The sequence below is a fragment of the Terrapene carolina genome, unplaced genomic scaffold (assembly GCF_002925995.2).
Source record: "Terrapene carolina triunguis isolate 2854851 unplaced genomic scaffold, T_m_triunguis-2.0 Scaffold96, whole genome shotgun sequence".
NCBI classification, from domain to species: Eukaryota; Metazoa; Chordata; order Testudines; family Emydidae; genus Terrapene; species Terrapene triunguis.
The window spans coordinates 1,879,340-1,900,163 of record NW_020664447.1 but is presented as its reverse complement, the minus strand read 5'-3'; the positions used below and the strand labels follow the sequence as shown (position 1 = coordinate 1,900,163).

At 41.6% G+C, this 20,824-nt stretch overlaps 1 protein-coding gene across 1 annotated transcript in view; it reads left to right on the top strand.

The window, feature by feature from the left end:
• The window catches only part of INSC (INSC spindle orientation adaptor protein), a 224,848-nt gene that overhangs the window by 54,256 nt on the left and 149,768 nt on the right, over positions 1 to 20,824 (top strand). The window contains exon 2 of the mRNA XM_024202162.2: positions 16,223 to 16,317. Within this exon, the coding sequence (XP_024057930.2) occupies positions 16,235 to 16,317 (83 nt within the window). The 5' untranslated portion in view covers positions 16,223 to 16,234. The remainder of the gene's footprint in view (positions 1 to 16,222; positions 16,318 to 20,824) is intronic.

Genomic DNA, 20,824 nt, shown 5'->3' with positions numbered 1-20,824 from the left:
CTCCCCGCCCCAGCTCACCTCTGCTCCGCCTCCTCCCCGAGCACGCTGTCGCCGCTCCACTTCTCCCGCCTCCCAGGCTTGCGGCGCCAATCAGCTGTTTGGCACTGCAAACCTGGGAGGGAGAGAAGCAGAGCGTGCTCAGGGGAGGAGGCGGAGCAGAGGTGAGCTGGGGCGGGGAGTTCCCCTGCGTGCCACCCCCGCCTCACTTGCTGCAGGCGGCCCTCCCCGCGCCCCCCTGCCCCAGCTCCATCTGCCTAAATGCCTATGACGACCGGGGCAGCCAAAGATGCGGTTGCCGCCGAAGGACCCGAAATACCGCCCCCCAAATGCTAGCGCTCTAGGTGACCGCCTAGGTTGCCTAATGGGTTGCACCAGCCCTGGGAGAAAAGCTTGAAAGTATGACCTCAGTGCACCATAAAGGCTAAGAAACCAAAGGTGATAATTTAAAAAAAAAAAAAGTATTCTCCTTGAAACTCGTTATGTTTTTTTTAATCCAAATCATGTTTTTTTTTTTTTCAGGGGGAGGGGGGTGATTCATGATTTTTGCTTTCTCATATGTTGAGGCCTGCACTGGAGAATATAGCTGTGTTTCGTTTAAAAAATGGCTAGTTAGTTTATTCATATGAACCTGCCATTCTTTGGCTCAACTATATCTTGTATCTTTTGTGGTAATAAGTACTGCCGGTGATGGCCTCTTACAACTAAAAAAAGCATCATGTCAGTATTGAAGGCAGCTATCATTTTCATTTCCTAGGCCATGAACTAAGGTTTTGAGCTTTGGAGGCTCTCAATACATGTCACTTCAGTGTCTTGATTGAACTGGTTTCCTCTTGTCATTAAAACTGATTCCTCCATATTCAGCTGAAATGTCTTATTAGCAGAAGGTAACTTTTGACACTGATTGTATATTTTCTTCCTTATTAACTTATGAAGAAAATCCCTGGTTGTTTTTTTTTTTTTCTTTTCCTCACTTTTCCACACTGAAAAGAAGAATAAATAAAACCAACAACAAAAGCACTGGAGTTTATTGCTGGATGCAAACAACCTGTTCTATTGATACAGGAAACTGCTTTTAGCCCTCCAGCTGGTCTTCCTTACCACATTAAGTTTTAGGTGGATGTGGATGTGTCAATATTTGGTCTGAGACTTATTTCAAGAGTTTTCAAGCTAATGTCAAAAAGGAGCAATCGGATATTAATGCTGCAAAATGAAAATATTTGTGATAGCTTGCAAATATTTTTAAAATGCCACCACTATTTACCATGCAATACCATGTGATACTTCCAATAAAGACTGTGGTGGTGGGGGTTCAGGGGGACTGTGACCTGAATTAATATAGTATTATTTTTTCATCTTTTAAAAATCTGTCTTAAATGTCAGATCATTTTCAGAATGTAATCAGGAAGGATGTCTTTCAGACAGCATTGGTGAAGAACAGCAGCTGGTATTAAGTGAGCTAAAATCTTCTGATTATGCATGATCCCCTTTCTGTGGAGAGATGCAGGGGCATTCCTGTCCTCTTTGCTTTGCAGGTAGTGAGCAGTTCACATAGGGCCTGATTCTGCCATCCATATTTATGCTGAGAAAGAGGCTAGACTTGCAGCTAAGGTATAGGAGATTCAGATTCAGGAGAATTTAGTTTCAGTTCCTGCCTTTCACAAGCTTCTTGTGTAATTCTGGGGGGAAGTCATTTAATTTCTCTATCTCAGTTCCTCTGAAGTTTGTTATTGCATAAAAAGTTGTGGGCGCTTAAGTGACTTTACCACAACATCAATAAAGCCATATTAAAAATACTCATTGAGCTACTTAGTGCTATTTAGATAATTCAGTTTTAGTTTAAGAATCTCATATCAGCAACAGGTGACATCAGTTAATTATAAGGACAATATTCTGTTGATTCCTAGAAGAAAATCAGAGGTGTAAAATGTGAACTAACGTGTATATGTCTGTTCATTTTTATTTATATTACAATGAAATTGGGCTACACTGGGCGAGGTGCCGTACATATATACATACATGGAAGAGACCGTCCCTGACCCAAAGGGTTTACAGTCTAAACAGAGAAGGGGTGAGAGGCGAAACAGACTTATGTGCAGTCACTCAGTGACAGAGGTGGAAATAGAACCCAGGCATTGCCAGTCCTTCACTTCTCCCGAGTGGTTGTCCCTGCCTTTTCACTGATATCTGTCATGGAGGGTGCAAGGATCCATCTTCCCCCTTCCTTTCTTGTGCACCCTACACAATGATCAGGGAGAATTGCAGTCCCTGAACTTCAGACATTTCACATTGTCCTGAAGAGGGTGTCCAAGTGGAGCATGGTCCCTCCCGCCTCCAGGCAGAGTGCATGTGCTGAGGGGACAAGCTGCAAGTGTTTGGGGTTCCTACTTAGAGCTCTGGCTAAATATTCTGATTTAACCTTAAGTGACCATGTTTCTAATACTGTTTCTCACTATAAATCATTCTGCATAAATTATTCCAGTACAAATGAGGGATCTGAACTTGTCAGCTCAGTGTTTCCTATGAGGTACTCTTTATCCTCAGCTCCTTTTGATTTCCATGTCAGTTGAGGGTAGACAGCACCTAATATTTTATAGGTCAGAGACCTAAATTCTGCTATCCAGCCATATCTTTGGGAATTTTTGTGACAGAAAACATAACCCAAGTCAGAAGATTGACAGTTTGCAAACTTCAGCTGAGAGAAATGGGGTGCATATACCTGCTGCTTAGCATGAACCTCTTTCAAAGTAAGAAGCCATCTTTCAAAGTAGGGTTGCCCTCATTTTGAGCTTTAGTGTTGGGAATCATTATTGAAAGAGGTGATGTCAAACGAACATACTTATATTCTTCCATTAAGAGAGAAAGAGGAAAGCATTATACAGTCAATCAATCAAAAAAGGCAGTGTGTTGCTAGAAAAAGTTGCACATCTCAGCACTTTCTGAGAACAACCTATATTAGTATAGGTATGAAAACTAATAAACACTTTAATGCAGTGATTATTCAGCATTTAAAAAAAACCAAATACAGCAGCAAGTGGCAGTCTATTGCTTATTTGATACTGAACCGCAAAAGTAAATTCTTTGTCACTGAAATGTTAATTACTAGAAACATGGCTGCTAATCATTCCTCCCCCCCCCCACTGCTGTATATTTTATAAATGTGTGTACCCCTCCCAGTAGAGGAGATCTCTCTGAGTAATGAGCTAAAAATGCCAAGGGAAGAAGCTGAATTTACTGGAAGTTTTGAAGTGTATGTATGTGAGGTTTGGGCTCTGTCTCTTTGTCTCAAAATTTTTTGCTTGGATAAAAAGATGCAATATGGAAGAAGTCACACCCTTCCCTGTTTCTTACTGTATTAAAAATATATTTAATATCTGGAAAGCCTATTATAGAGACATTTAAACCTAAACTTAGTGAATTAGTAGAAGCTATATGGAAAGGAAAAATTGTGTGCTGGCAAAGGAACTGACTAGATGAGATGACAGGCCTTTTTTCCATCTGCAATATCTATAGACATAGGCTTAGTTTATTATGTTAGGTCAGGCAATCTGGGCCTTCACTCTCACTTTCTCAATTTTATTGAGATGTTCATGATATTTGCTGCTTTTCCTTAATGTCCCAGTGGCTGGAATCAAGAGGCAGCATGAGCAGCTCAACTTTCACTTTTTTAAAAAAAGTGAAAACCTTGTGGTTGCAGTGGAAAAACTAGAAAATGTGAAGCGAGAGCCCTGTAAAGGCTCAAAAACCAGAAGGCAAATATAAAGAATCCAAACTTATTATTTAAAACCTCATTACTTTTAGGCCAATATTATTACTTTTTGGGGGGGTCTGCTTCACTACTGTTTTTCTAATGCTTGGGTTTATTGATATTGCATTTCTCAACCCAGTGCAGGATCTGGAGGTATTTGTTTCCTGTGTGTAATTAGCAGGATGAGCTGTTTCTGTTGTGCTGGATTTTCTCTGCCTCTCTTCTTTCATTGAGTCCTCAGAAGAAAATATCTAATTCAGAACCCCAAACACAGAACTAACCATGCAGAACATCATCAAATAGTGTTCGTTTCTCCATTTGACATTGGAATGGTAGTGTGTTAATCAATGAAGAGTCCAAAAATGCTTGCTACAAGTTTGGTATAAGATCAGAAACTCAAGAGGCATGTGATGAAAGAAATAGAGGCGATCCAGAAGAAATATGCATGGTGCAGGAGAGACGGAGGAGAAATGTGTTGTGCCCCCAAAAGGTACACTGCCATTGTAGAGGAATAGTTAATCTTTATGCAGAGATTGACTTGTAATGTTGCCAAGGCCAGTGCAAGCTTGGTTATTGGTTCTGAAAGTAATTAATACTGCTAAAGATCTAAGTAAACCTGACACTGTTCTTCTCCCCTCTCCCCCCCCCCCCTTAAAAGTGTGTTTTGCATTCCAGGGAGTATCTGTGTATATATATCCATGTTCTTGTGTGGCCCCCATCACTATATCATTTCAGCACACCTTCTGGTGGACCCTCAAGTTTTTCTTGTTCTTGATTTTATTCCTCCTCATATTTTGTGGGCTCACAAACTGACTTATTCTGTTTTTGCTTTCACTGGTGTAAATGAGGAATAACTCCACTGAAGTAAATGGATTCACACCAGTATAAAACTGGTATGAACAGTATTAGCATTTCGAGTCTTGAAGTGGACAGTAGAAAAAACTAATGATGAATCCTACCTATTGTTACAGAGGACAGAATGCATATATACTTTCCTCCACCTCTCTGACTAACTTACGCAAACTAACAGTACATAAGTACTCTCACAATACTGCCCTTGATTTGATTTGTGGCATTCCATTAGCAGATCTTCTGTGTATCAGGAGAATAGTGACTAATGATTCCCAGATTTTTGGTAGTATAAAAGGAGGACAGACACTCTTTGGGATTTTTCCTTTATTATGATGGAACAACCATTCTGATTAATCAAATGATATCTGGTCTACAATGACTTTCAGCTGTGGATGAAGGCTTATTATCCCCAGGTTAGCCAGGCTATTTATGAGATTAGCTTCCTACAAATCCAAGGATATTAATAACCAGGGGTGAAAAAATTGTTCTCTCTGAAAATGAAGAATGATGCTCTATTTTAAAATACTCTTTTTTAATGTGGAAGTTATGGTGTTGAGGTTACAGCTAACACTGGAGTTCATGGACTTGCCTTCTGATTTAGGTCTTCAGAAGGGCGGATGTCCTGGCATTGTGATTTCAGAAATGGCACTTAATTGTATCAATTTCAGTACCTCCACTTTCCAGCACATCCTTTTGAGAGGGGAGAACTTTCTTAAGGCCAGCATTAATAGGACTAAATGAGTCACAACTATTTCAGTTTGAGAAACTCTCTTCCATAACTGTGACATAAGAACATAAGAGTGGCCATATTGAGTCAGACCAAAGATCCCTCTAGCCCAGTATCCTGTCTTCCAACAATGACCAATGCCAGGTGCCCCAGAGGGAATGAATAGAACAAGTAACCATCAAGTGATCCATCCCCTGTAGCCCATTTCCCAGCTTCTGGCAAAATCAGGACCTGAGGCAAATTTGAGGCAAATTTCTATAGTCTTTTATTTCTAAAATGGAATCTAGACTATTAGATTCTTTCTAAGTTTCTAGTTGATCCCTCAGTGTTTCAAGTTGGGAGACTGCCATACTGAAAGCCTTTACTTTTCCAACTTCTCTCTTGAATACTGTTGTTTATCAGCTAATGTTAATGGTGAAGTTATTGGCATCTCTCTTCTGAAGGACCAAAACAGTAATTCAATCATTTGCAAAAAAGCCATGATTCCTAGTTCTAGCTTATCAGCTATTTTAGAACAAGATTAATCTCATGGTAATCAACTTAATGTACTATATTTATTAACATTAGCTTATGTTGGGATACTCACACTAGCAAAATTGTATTTCTAACCTTGGCATAAATATTGCATGATGGGGAGAGAACTTATACTGGGAGATGTGATGTGCTGCAAGTTATTGAGTGAAAATAATTTTCCCCTCATGTTTTTGCTCTACCTGTAGTGTAGGAGACAGAGTGCTGACATCTCTGGTCTGCTAAAGCCACTTGGTGCTGTGTAAGCTGCTACACAGTGCTAAATGGCCAGATATTCCCAACAGAGAATTTCCATTGTATAGGGAAATCTCTGCTGCCATAGAACTGGTAGAGGTTGCATAGTTGCCTCCTACAGTAGCCACCCGCAAACCCCTAGCATAAGGGGAAGTAGAGTGTGTTGGGGTGGGGTAGAGCTTTTCTCCCCTATGCCTATTTCTCCACTGGTGCTCCAGCTTTAATGTACGTGTGGGCTGGGTGACCTTGAATCAGGAAGCTGTATTTGGCTTTCTGTGGCTGCATCTCTTCACTATATCAGGGCCTGAATGCTTTAGTGCAAACAAGCTACCTGTCGCTCTGCAAGCACAGGACTAGAAGGCCAAGTCTTTAATTGATGATTGAGTTTTTGTGGGTGATTTGTATGTGCTGTTTATATCATTTTCTTTTTCATGCTAGTCTTTTTTCCTTTGAAAAGACTTTGGCTGACAAGTGTTTGATGGGAATGAAATGTGGCTTGTGATCTTCATATTCCCATCTGTTAATAAACATGAGGAAACCGTGTCTTAAAATGTTTGGCACTGACATGATAAAAGGAATGGCAAATGATACAAAAAGAATATATCTGAGGTCGCATCTACACACACTGTTGCGCTGAAATAACTACACCGGTTGTAATTCACACCATTTCTTATTTCAGCACAAGTCGGGTGTGGACACTTATTTCAAAATCCAAGTGTCCTATTTCAGTGTTGCTTAAGTTGGTAAGTCAATCTTTTACTTTTACAGGGAGTCCTCGGACTTGTGATGCCCGACTTACATCAGATGCCACCTACAGCACTTTTCAATTGACTGCCCGTTTTGCCCCTACAATGCTTGTTTTGCCCTTAAGATGCTCAATTTGCATAAAGGTCGCTTGAAATCACTTCCTGGTTGCGTTTATACTGGTATGGAGCTGGAAGGGGTCACTTCTGATTGGCTTTGAGGCAGCAGGGTAGCTTGCTGCTGGGTAGGGTTGCCGCTTGTTTTTGATTGACTGAGCCCAGGGCCAGGAGCCAATCAGAAAGCTTGAACAGTGATTGGCTGAGGCTCAGCATGTGTGCCGTCTCCCTGGCTTCTGAGCCTACGTTGCTGGCGTTCTGAGCAGCATATGTGAGTTTGTGTTTGTTTGAATGCTGTTTACAAATTCAGTGTACAGTAAATACATTGATGTTGCAACATTAGTCATCTATAATTCATTTAGTACAAAAATTTGGGTTATTATGGTGAAAATAGTGTATCAAGCCTTGGTTCAGGAACCAATCCCCCCTTCATACCATTGATTCCTATGGGAAAAGCAGTTTTGACTTACAACATTTTGACTTACAACGCAATTTTGAGGAACGAATTGTGTCGTAAGTCTGAGGACTCCCTGTACTTTGACTGTGAAATAAGTGTCCACACCCAGACGTGTGGTGAAATAACAAATGGTGCGAATTACAACCGGTTAAGTTTTGGTGCAAATTTGCATGTTGAACAGTCCTCATTGCCTGACCCAATGCCCGTTGCAGTCAATAGAAAGCCTCCTGTTGACTTCAGTAGGCCTTTGATTTAAGCCTGAATGAGTGTATGAAGTAAAATGTTTCCTGAGTATCCTGCTGTAGATTTAATGTTTTTTAAAAACAAGATTTGTGAAATGCATCTCCACTTTGCTATTAATATTAGAAACACTGAAAATTATAGGTTTTACTGGTTCAGGAAAGCACTTAAGCAGATGTTTAAGTCCCATTGAAGTTGCTGAACTTAAACACATGCTTAAGTGCTTTCCTGAGCCAGGACCTTAGTATCACCAGATGTTATATGAACAGGAGTTATACCATACTATGGTGGTTATAAGTGCCTCAAGTAAAACCTCTAATTTTCAATGTTTCTAGTAGTAGTAGTAGCAAAGTGGAGAGACTCTCCATGAATCTTTTATTTATTTAAAAACAACACAGTAGCAGGATACTAATGAAAGTGGGGCTAAATTATTTTCATCCAGTTGATTATATCCACAGGACAGATTATTCTACAATGGTCGATAAAGACAAAAGACCTTTAAAATAAAAAATAGAAAACTCTACAATTTGTTTATAATAAATCTTAAAGCACCACCGAATCCCAAGTTGACAGATGGGTGTCATATACACAGATATTAAGGTGCTTAGAAATTTGCTCCTACTATGATAACCTATTATCAATATAAACATGACCAATGAGACAAATAAAAATAATTAGATTAAGAATATAAGCATTTATAGGACCTTTTCAGAAAGACTGCTAGGTACTTAAAATGGTTTTATTTCTAGTAGCATTCTAATTTTGCCTTAATGAAATGTTAACTTTCAGTAACTACTTAACTTATTCATAAAAAGTGGCAGCACATCTGTTAATATCTCAAAGATTTTCATACAGGTGGGATGTGTGTGGTGTCTTTTTTTCCTTTGGTGGTAATTATGAATAGATCAAAAAAATCACAAAAGCAACTTTCAAATGGACTTTGGGGAGAAAAAGTGTAGAAATGGGACTTCAGGCACTGCTTGCAGACCAGCAATTGTGAGTGTTATGAAAAATCTCCCCAGGAAGCACGTGTGTGTGTGTGTGTGTGTGTGAGAGAGAGAGATTTTTAAGTTGAATTTTTAATATTAGTGAAAAGTGCTGGATTGACGACTCTGAGAGGAAACAATTTCTCAATGTATCTACAGAAAAAGCCAAGACACCAACAGTGCAAGCACAGCAGAGGCAGCACAAGTTGCCCTGAGAATGTGTTTCAGCCTTTCAGAGAAATAGCCTCACAGCATGTGTTCTTGACATGGTAGATAATGCGTACGTACATTTTTGCTGGCACCACTTCATCTGAACCCTTTTGGTGCCTGTTGTCTAGCGTTTTCTAGTTCAAACAAGATTTAAGGGGGGGGAGGAAGATTTTTTGGTCTTGATTAGAGTGTTTAATGTATAAGATTAAATATTAGATATGCTAAAGGCCTCTCTGGTTATGGCTTTAGGTGATATTTCTGGGGACATTTGCAATGCCATCCATTTTAGGAGATGTTGCCTTTAGGAATGCTGATTAGAGCTGGTCAGAATGGTTCCTCCTCCCCCCATCCCGCCCAAGTGGGAAAACGTCAAAAATATTTTTGTTAGCTTTTTAATGAAATCAAATCCCCAAAGATTTGGATTGGGAAATGGTACCGTGGTGTCACATGGGAGGTGTAGTTTGGGTGCCTCCAGCTCCCATTCTCTTCTGTGGGTCAGGCTTCCCAGCTGGACTTCATCTCCCATGATGCACCACAGCCACGGGACTCCCATGAAGCACTATAGTGAGCTAGCAAAAGGTGAGACCATATTTCTTCATGGGAGATGTAGTCCAGTCAGGGAGCCTGAGCAATGGAGGAGAATGAATGCATGAGGCACTCAACCTACTCCTGTCAGGAGGCACTGTGGTGGCATTTCTGAGTGGAAACATTTTGACTTTTGAATAAAACCAAGCCATTTAGATTTTTAGCCATAAACCGAAAACTTTCCAATTCTTGAGTCTTCATTTTTTGTTGAAAAGATGAAATTTTCCTGGGCGAGCAGATGCTTTCAGCAAAAATGTATTGAGTGGAAAACCAATTTTCCTTTGAAAAACCAGTTTTGATGGATAATTTTTGACAAAAAGCACAGCTAAGAGCCATTCACATTGTGATGGGACAGACTACATTGTAGGTGGCAGAATATACAGCTTGCCCACAGGATTCTCAACACTCCATTTGTATGGAAGTATGAGTATCACTCACGTGTGTTCAACTCATTACTCATAGATTGTAGAATTTCCTGCCTGCCAAAGAACTGTAGCTTGTCACATCAAATCATGACCCATGTATGCATTTTTATTAAGGCTTGAATTAAGCATTTAGCACAGCCCTGTGTAAGGGGTAGTCTGGCACTTCACATCCCAGGAGAACAATGAGGCACAATCCCTGTCAGGGTTGCTTGGAACACAGGGGAAATGCACACCCTGAAGCAGCTCATGGGACCATGCAGCATGCTCCCCTTTCCAAACCTGGCCAATATTAACTTGAGCTTTAAGACATTTTTTTTGGTCTGGGGATAGGGGCTACATTCTAGTGATGTGTAACTTGATATACAAACAAGGATCTCTTTAAGTCTGTGAAGTGCTCGGGGATTCTTTAGGGTGCAGTATGATCCAGAAATAGCTTTTCATTAAAGACTCCTAGGGCATGATCTAAATATGTATTTTGTGGACGGATAGCTCAAATGTTTATAGGTTTTTAATGTCTAAAGAAAATTAGACTGCAATGCCCAGGTCTGTGTCTATGTATGTATACATACGTATAAACCTATGTATGTAAATAGCTGATTACTGCTAATGGACTAGATCAGAGCCTCTCGTGTGTGTAAAGGTTCCCTCCATTGGCTGAGCTAATGGAGCAGCTGCATTAGCTTGCCAGATAGAGGCCTTTGCTTTTGTGTTGGGAGCCGAAAAATGCGAATTCTATTTCTGATATCCATAATGTGAGTTCAGACACAGTCTGTTAGAAAAGGGGTCTCTGAGTTCTTTACAAATGTTTTTAGTATTTAGTTTTATAGAGAGGAAACTTGACCTTGAAGATCAAGATTTTGAGTAATATTTTATTTCCTTGATTAAAAATGTGCTCAGCACCAATATGAATGAAGTATTTCCAGTAAAACTAAATTTACAGTTATTTATATTAGCTGCCCCCTTAAATTTGTTTTGGTTGAAGAGGCAAAAGTTACTAAACTCTTTTTGTATTGCTAAATAAAGATATGATTTGATTTTTTTCTGTACTTTTCATGGTTGTATGCAGGGCCGGCTCTGGCTTTTTTGCTGCCCCAGGCAAAAAAGCCTCCCGCCGCCACCCCCCCGCCGGGGAGAGCGGAGCCCCGGCGGCCAGAGGCTGCGCCGGGGGGAGGGCGGCGAGCCCCGCCGGGGCTCCGCTCTCCGCGGCGGCCAGAGGCTGCGCCGGGGGGAGGGCGGCGAGCCCCGCCGGGGCTCCGCTCTCCGCGGCGGCCAGAGGCAGCGCCGGGGGGAGGGCGGCGAGCCCAGTCGCGGCCCCACTCTCGGGCCGGAGCGCCGCGCCGCCCCCCTCCAGGTGCCGCCTCAAGCACCAGCGTGGTGGGCTGGTGCCTGGAGCCGCCCCTGGTTGTATGGCAGAGCCCCAATGTCAAAAAGACTCATTAATCCTGTTTCCCAAGTCAAGACATATCTCAGAAGAGATTTATGTTTTAATATGTATGAGCAATGTAGGGGCAGTTTATTAAGCTTTAAGCAATCTTGTTTTAAGATGGAACTTCTTCAGACTGTCAATTCTTTAAAATCAGAATATTCAATAATAGTTAAACCACTAATTGTTTTATGCTATTCTATTTGCAGTATATTCCTTTGCTAGATACATCTTTTAAAAGTAAACTCATTATTTCCAGAAAAAAGTGTGTGAGTGTGTGTGTGTGGAAGTTTCCCAAACAATCTGTGGTATTGTGTATTATTGGATGAAGTATGTGAATTGCTTTGGCTATAACTTTTATTTACGCAGGACTATATTTGTGGATTTTGACATACAAATCCTGCATAAAGCAAGGAAATGCATTAGGAATGAGATCAGTTTGTTAGGAAAGAGGTTGAGGCCCACACTTAACGTCAATTAAGAGCAATTTGGAGTGGCAAGTTTCGTAAACGCCATCTGAACTCCATTTACAGAGCATAGCCAATAACCAGCTGATGTGCTGCCAAAATTCCACTAGGGGATCTTTTCAAATGTTCTGTGTTAGTTTGTGAATACATATGACATGCCTTAGGTAAAATGTTTTCTACCTGACCAAAAGCCACCAATTCCGTATCCTTCCCTGGCACATCTCAGAAAATGCATCCATTTCATATTGTTCCCCCACCCCCCCCGCCCCAATCCACCAATCTTCACCCCTGCTCCTTCTGACCACCATTCTCCTTCACTCCCTGTCACCTCAAATAGGCTCTTCTATGTGGTTCCCCAAACAGCAACAGTTCATCAACAGCCTCATGAGTTTGATGGTGAGTGGGTTTCCTCTAGCGGTGGGTTGGATGGTTACTTAGGGTTATAGGTCCCTCTTGATTCCTGAGTGGGGCAGACCTCCTTTGACTGTTGATAGTCTCATCTAGTCACAGACTGTGGGGGAGTGTCTCTCCCCATTCTTTGCAAAAAGCAAATAGTTCCTTTTGCTTTCCCTTTTTTTGGCACAAGGAGCTGTAGACCAATGTGGAATTGGCCCTAGTACGATTTTTATTTTTTAAGCTGCCAGTTTCCCCCATGCCCCCCCACCCCAAATGATGAAAAACATTACAAATTGCTAAACCACTGTGTATGGAAAGAAATGTAACAAAAATACAAGTTGATAGTGTGGCCTGTTCGGGGAGCGGGGGGATGGAAGAGGGCATGTGCTGAGCCTAGTGGCCTGCTAAGCAAGGCTGATACCTTCTTAACGAGGCTTTGGCCCTTCATCCCTTCAGGAGCCCTTAACTGGGGAGGAGGGGTTACTCAGGGAGAACAGGGATTTCAAAAGCCGTCTCTTAAGTGACAGAGGAGCTAGTGACCAGGAGCAGCAAATGGGAGTGTTGCGAGGGAGTTGAGCGAGGGCACTCAACTCCCTCGCAACAGAGCCAGATACACCGAACATTATCTAAACTTACACCAACAAATGCTCCTCACCAAAACAAACAGGAAAAAAAGCTACAAGAGTATAAATAATGCAGGTAGAAGTCCAGCAGCAGAGTGGAGGTTATCCAGTTTATTGCACTGAATACATGATTATCTGCCTTGTGGGCAGGTAACGTGTGCATTTGGTGCAAGCAGCTCATGATCCTCAGAAACCAAGTATGGGCTCTTGAGGCCAGAGTGGCTGAACTGGAGGAACTAAGGGGCACTGAGAGGTACATAGAGGAGACTTTCCAGGACGCAATACATTGGTCCACCCACGTCTGACAGCCTCTGCACTGTTGAGGCGGATGAAAGTCTTGGGGAAGGAGACCATCAGACTGTAATGGAGGGAAACAATCTCATAGTTGGGATCCTCCTTTCAGATTATGTCATGGTATCCTCTGTATGGAGGATACCCTCCTGGAGAGGGAACCCAGGAAGAGACAGGTAATAGTAATGGGAGGTTTGATTATTTAGAAATAGTTAGGTTTGTGATAACCAATAGAACCACAGGGTAAATTGCCTGCCTGGTGTGAAGGTTGCGGATCTGTCGAGGCATCTAGCTAGACTAATGTGCAGTGCTGTGGGCAGTGTTCCCTCTAATTTTTCCCTCACACATCACTTCCATATTGGTGCACATAACAAAATTCATGTGGCGGCGGTGGGGCCGATGGGTTCAGAATGTGGAAGGGGGCTCAGGGTTGGGGTGAGGGCTCTGGCTGGGGGGTGCAGGCTCTGGGGTGAGCTGGGATGAGGGATTTGGGGTGTGTGAGGGGGCTCCGGGCTAGGGAAGAGGATTGGGGGTGAGGGCTCTGGCTCTGGGGTAGGGCTGGGGATGAGGGGTTTGGGTACAGGCTGCCCCAGGGCTACGGTGGGGAGAGAGGACTCCCCCCAGCTCTCTCTCCCTGCAGCAGCACCCTGGGACTCTCGTCTCTCCCAGCCCCCACAGCCCAGCTAGGGCTGCAGAGAGGTGGCCGCTGGGGCTGGGACAGAATTGTGTCTCTCCTTGACTGCCACACACAGCCCAGCTGGGGCTGGGAGGGATGCCCCAAACTTAGTCCCCATCCCCACCTGACCCCACCCCCTCCCTATTTCCCCCACCACCTCACCTTCCACGTCATCTCCAGGGTCCAGAAGGCACCTAATTAGTGGAGCCATGCCTGCGCGGCTCCAGTAATTAGGTGCGTGGCCCTACATTCCCTCTTGTGCGGTCGCCCAGGTGCGAACTTGAGAGAGAATGTAGCTGGGGAGAAGCTGGTGATCATGGTACACCTAGGTACCCATGACATAGGGAAAGGTAGGGGAGAGGGCCTAGAGTCCAAATTTAGGCTGCTAGGTAAGAGATTAAAGTCCAGGACTCCCATGGTACATTCTCTGAAGTGCTTCCAGTTCCACATTTAAGATAGGCAGAGCCACAGAGTCTCAATGTGTGGATGAGATGATGATGTTTGGAGGAAGGATTTAGGTTTATTAGGAACTGGGAAACCTTTTGAGGAAGGAGGAGCCTATACAGGATGGATGGGCTCCACTTAAACCAAAATGGCATGTAGAATCAAAAAGCTCAGAGAGGAGTTTTTTAAACTAAGGGCTGGGGGAAAGCTGACAGGTGCTGAGGAGCATGTAGTTTGGATAGAGACATCCCTTAGGGGAGGGCCTATTAATGGGGATTCTCTATATCCTAATAAAGAAGAAAGGATAGAAGTTTATAAAGTACAGGTAGGGGCTGAAGAGAAACAGTCAAATGAAGAGTCCCAGTCATCACATGAAGGCAGACAACTAATGCAAGAAGTCTAAATAGTAAGATGGGTGAACTTGAGTAACTGGTGTTAAATAAGGATATTGATCTAATAGGCATCACAGAAACTTGATGGAATGATGATGATCAATGGGACATGGTAATACCGGGGTACAAAATATAATAGAGTAGTTCATGCTGGTGGGGGAGTGGTACTATATGTGAAAGCATTACGTTGAATATAGTAAAAATCTTAAATGACTCAAACTATACCATAGAGATTCTATGGGTAGAAATTCCATGCTTGAATAATAAGAGTATAGCAGTACGGATATACTACCGACCACCTGACCAGGATGGTGATTATGAAATGTTGAGGGAGCCTAGAGAGACTATAAAAATAGAACTCAATAATGATGAATTTCAAGTATCTCCATATCGACTGGGTACATGTCACCTTAGGACTTGATGCAGAGCTAAAAGTTCTAAACCACATAAATGACTGCTTCTTGGAGCAGCTAGACCTCGAACCCACAAGTGGCACACAGGATATCAGAAAAGTGGTGAATGAGGCAGGGAGGGAAGGAATACTAAAGAAGCTAATCACAATAGCATTTAACTTCAAAAAGGGAACTATACAAAAATGAGGAAGCTAGTTAAATGGAAATTAAAAGGAACAGTCATGAGTGAAATGCCTGCAAACGGCATGAAAAGTTTTCAAAAACACCATAATAGAGGCTCAAATTTGAATGTATATCCCAAATAAAAAAGCAGACCAAAAACATGCCACCATGGCTGAACAACAGAGTAAAGAATGCAGTTAGAGGCAAACAGGCATTCTTTAAAAATTGGAAGACACATTCTATTGAGGAAATTAGAAAGGAGCATAAACTCTGTCAAATGAAGTGGAAAAGTACAAATCGGCAGGCCAAAAGAGAATATGAGCAGCAACTACCAAAAGACACAAACTAACAGCAACAAATTGTTTAAGTACATCAGAAGCAGGAATCTAGCCAATCAATTTGTGGGGCCACTGGATGATTTAATGTGCTAAAGGAGCAGTCAAGGTAGGCAAGGCTGTTGTGGAAGCAGCTGGCATTGGTCACTGTCAGAAGATGGGATATTGGGCTAGATGGACCATTGTTCTCATCCAGTATGGCCATTCTTATGTTAACACTTATCATTAGACATCAGGGGCCTATCCTGCCCACTCCTTTAATGCATAAAAATGTACATATCTATGTATGCTGCTAAAACAGTGTTAACATACTGCCTGAGCTGATCCTTCACACAATAGCCTGATGCATTGTAATCTGAGTCTGCTGCCTCTGGGAGATCCTGGGATGTAATTTCTGTGAGGGAGAAGGGGGGCGGCTGGGTAATGTCCCTGTGTCACTTCACAGCCCCCATACTAGTATAATGTTCCTTACAAGTGACTCTTTGTGCTATGCAATAATACAAGAATCTCATGAGCACAGTAATCCTATGTGTTCTACAATGTTATGTACTTTCTGGCCTGACTCTCTGCCAGAGCGATGCAAAGCATTCTTAGTGTAGAGGAGAATCCGGCCCTTTGAGTTGTTCTTAATGGATTATTTTGCTACATAATTGAATATTATTATTGTATGCCAAAAGAGTGGTTTGACACTTGATTGTACCATATCAGTCTGACTTTCTCCTGTTTTGATTTATTTATTTTATTTTAGATTTTCTGGCTTATGAAGAAGTACACTAACAGACTGAGAAGCATGGCTTGTCAAGGTGATGACTACTTAGATTCCCTTCCACTGCCAGTTCAGCGGTAAGAGCTGATGTAATGTGTAGCCAGTGATTTATTGTGTGATGTTATAATTAACATTAAAAAATATATAATACACCTCTACCCCAATATAACGCTGTCCTCGGAAGCCAAAAAATCTTACTGCTTTATGGGTGAAACCACGTTATATCGAACTTGCTTTGATCTGCCGGAGTGCGCAGCCCCGCACCCCTGGAGCACTGCTTTACCGCGTTCTATCCGAATTCATATTATATCGGGTCGCGTTATATCGGGGTAGAGGTGTGTATCTATTGTATGCTAAATAGAGTTAAATTGTAGGATTATGGAATATAAGATCAGTAGTAGAAGGGATAATTATTTATTAGGTATGTAAGTAAGTAGGGTTGAAACGCAAGGCCTACAGGCTGAGGCCTGTAAGATTTTTAGCTTAGTCATATTAGGCCATAGAATTAAGAAATGCTTGACATAAGTAAATACTAAAGAATGACCCTATGCCACAAGATTACGGGGAAAAAGACGTACCAATGGATGATATTGCGAAAAATTAACAGAGTAAATTTTTGCTTACAAGATACCCAGTAGTCACATTTTTCTAACAGTGCACCCTGCAGTTAGGGTATATCTGTGCATAAATGCTAATGAGGTATAGTCATATGCCATTATAAAAAGAGGGTGCCCAGATTAGGAAAATTAAACTTTCTGTGGGGAAACTCCTGCAGGAACCATCCCTCTACTGATGACCAATGCATGAGCCCCATCAGACCCTAACGCTTAGGGTGACCAGCGTTGCCCTGATTTTATAGGGACAGTCCCAATATTTGGGGCTTTGTCTTATATAGGTGCCTATTACCCCCCCTCTCCCCCACCTTCCATCCCAATTTTTTCACCCTTGCTCTCTGGTCACCCAGCTAACACTATCTAGGAGGATGTGAGTATAACTATATTTGTAACTTGTGCATAGGTCTGTATAGAATTTCTATATGTTTGTAATCACTTTAATTGTAACTTTAATGAAACTTGTAAAACGGACTCACCCTTGAACTTGTGAAATGTATGTGTGGTCACTATCCTTGGTTTTTATGTGTTCCTAGAGCCTCTAAACCTGAAGCAAGTAGCAAAAGTGACTTTCACTCTAAGCTTGAAACTGTAGCCACCAGAGCTGAACCCACAGTGATGTAATACTACATTACAAAATTCACTTCAAATAAAATAAAAGGCTGCAGATGTCATACACATGTGAGTGAAGATAAACACTGAGTAATATATCTGAAGTCCAGTTGCTCTGGTTTGGCTCAATGAGTTTCTCTGTGGATCAAAACATCCAAACTTTGATGTTAATTTGGTTTTGTGGCTTCAGGTTTAAAAAAACATACACATACATACTCAGCTCTTTGTATGTAAGTCGGGGTTGCATTCATGCAAAGCTATTAGCAAATCTCCTATTCCATGTGTGCAGTTTGGTGTTTTGGGCATACAATTTGGTTGCTTATAAAGAGAGCATAAATTAAGTTTTTTAAAATGTCGGACTATATTTGTAGCAGTAATATAGCCGTTTCAATTACTTTATAGTATCAAATCTGATTAGTGGCTCACAGTGATGAAAGTCACCATAATGAATGGTACCCTATTTAGACTGCTGAAAACCCAACTATAGAAGCAGTTGATCATTCCTAACCTCAGTGAAAATGAAATTATGATTTTGTTCAGATATTTCTTGTATAACCCACACCCACTTAGTGAGTGCTCTGTCCTCCTCTAATGGTAGCTGAGCGAAATGTAGAGGTGGTTTAAGAATCCCGAAACAGTTACGCTTTCAGAAATGTCTGATCTCTTGTGTGGGTTTTTTGTTTTGTTTTGATTTTTGGGTTTCTTTAAACGTTGTTGATAAGGTTTGTTCTGGTAAGAAAAAGGAGAGGGAGAGTATGATGGAGGAGGGAGAATGGATTGCAGTCTGTCATAATCATAACAAGACTAAAAGAGTGGCGAGTGTTTCAAAGGATGCTAAAGTAACACAAAAGACATACATAAAATGAAAGGTGAACGTGAAAGAAGGGGGTTGGTATTGGGGAAGGAAAAATACTCGGCGGGCGGGGGAGGAGGGCAAACAGCTCCTACTACTTACTCATGCGTGTGGGTTGAGTGCACAATAAGGTCCAAGGATGGTGCAAAACAGTCCTCCCAATTTGAAAACCACAATATAATGGCTTTAATGGGTGGGATTTAAACAGAGTTGTGAAACAATTGATGTGGACTTGTAAAAGGAATAATATAGACAGAATAGTATTTATTTACATGAGGACTGAGTCAGGTTTCAGAATAACACTTAGCTAACTAATAAGAAATAAGCTGTTATAACGAGCTGATAGCCTAGTTTGCATGCCTGTCTCAGGATTCTGGCTTTGTATTCGTGCGTGTGTGTGTGTGAGAGAGAGAGAGAATTGTGTTAACTAAGAGGAAATGTGGCACTGTATTGTGTTGTGAGGCATTTAAAAAAAATATAAATTTTTATTAAGAGTTGAACTCTTTATAACCCAACACCCCACCAGGAGTCTGTAAGACCTCTTGTTAAAATGTATTTTGTTTCCACAACGGTCGATTTAGTACTGATATCCTCTATCCTTAGGAGAATACCACGTCCAATCTTTGTGCATCCTCGACTGCTATTAAAGTCACTAATTATGTTGAATGTGCAAGAATTCAGGACAGGCCCTTAAATTGTGTTCCTGTCCTGTTTAAATTGTTTACTCTGTGTTTCGCTCCACTATGATTTTGTGGGAAATCACAGTTTGGTTTGGGAAGTCCCTGGTGTATTGAGTCACCTCACTAGTGGTTTTCTAGCGTACTGTCAGACCTATCTTCTCTAATTGACATCTGGTTTGATATATACAGTACTTAGTGTATAATTTATCTGCCCCCCCGCCCCCCCCCCAAAAAACAACAAAAACTAAAAGAGAAAAACAAAACCACTGTTATAGAAACCTATTTTCCATCTCTCTAAGTTAAGAACACATAGTGACCAATATGACTTTTATGAGAGAAAACATTTAGAAGTAAATTTAAATGATCCCTCTTTCAGTTAGCATTGTTTAAATGGTTTCCAGAACTATCATTAGGTTTAATATGAAAGACTATTCTTTTAAGGGAATAGAGAAAAATGTTTCATGCAGATGCCATTTTCAGAGTGATAGTCATGGCTAGTTCAATACAGCTTGTTTTGGTGTATATTCCTTAAATATGCTTGATACACTGCTGTAATGTCTCAGCTTAGCTTTTAAAAACTCCCGATTGATGGGAACTATTTTCCATCAGTCTTTCTCTCAGAAATTTTACTGCATTTTAATTCTCTCCATGTTTCTAGGGAATTCTTCCAAGGAGGGAGGTATGGGAAGATATTGATTCTCCCCCCCCCCCCATGGTAATGAAGTAAAATACAAAAGGCTGATCAGCTTTTGTTTAAACCTCATGCTGCAGCCACACTTTTCCCATCATATTTGTGGCTTTTTGCAAAGCTCCTTATGGATGGTAAACCGTTACCATGAGCTCAAGAGATTTAAAGAGGACATAACACGGTTCTTTAATTTAATGTCCGACTCCTGGCTGTTAGCATGGCAAATACAGAATACCTAAACATACTTTCATGTTATAAAATGCATAATGAGAAATTGTCTACATTTAAAAACAAACCCAAGAAACCTATTTTGTGCATTTGAATCTCATCTGCTAGGATAGACTCTTTTATGTCTGGCCTTGGCTCTCCTCACAGAGGATAATCTGCTTGTATTCAATTTAAGCAATTTAATTTCATAGGGTGTAACCTCCCCTGGTTGGAGATCCTCACTCCTGCTTTATGCTAAAATGGTCTAACAGGGCCCTAAAAGCCCTGTATCTGACTGGGGGAAGATTCTCCAGGTGTAGGAATCATGGAGGACAGCCATAAGGCTGCTTCCCGAGGACCCCATCCCAAAACCTGGTAGAAGGTGTCTTGGTAGTGGGGCTGTGGCCCACAGCACCATGTAGATTCTGAGCAGTACTGTGGCCCATTGGGTAGCCCCAGGGAAGGCTTAGACTGGGGCTGCCTAAATTTCTTTAGGGGCCTTTCCAGACCCTGGAACAGCCAGGATCTGGAGGATACAAAGTGGTTGAAGCTATGTTGGCCTCTGCCCTCCTCTTGGAGTATGAGTTCTGTGCTGCCCATCTTAGCGCCCCTGAAATTCAAAGTGGGTTGAAGGCACTTTGCCTTCCTGACTGCAGAAACTTAAGCAGTTCAGGAATGTTTAATATAGGGTTTGAATATGCTTTTAGTTCTAAAAATGAAATGTGACCCTAGAGATGAATTAGTCATGTTTGTACTTTGCTTTGGAATTATAAAGGGCAATATATTTTATTATATAAATAAAGAAGTTTTATTCAAAGGTCAGGAATTAGTGTGTGAGTACTCAGGCCAGAAAAAAAAATCTATCAAACACCCATGGGAGCAGATGGCTTATCTTCATTTTGCAATTGGTTTAGATCTTGGCTCTGAACACCA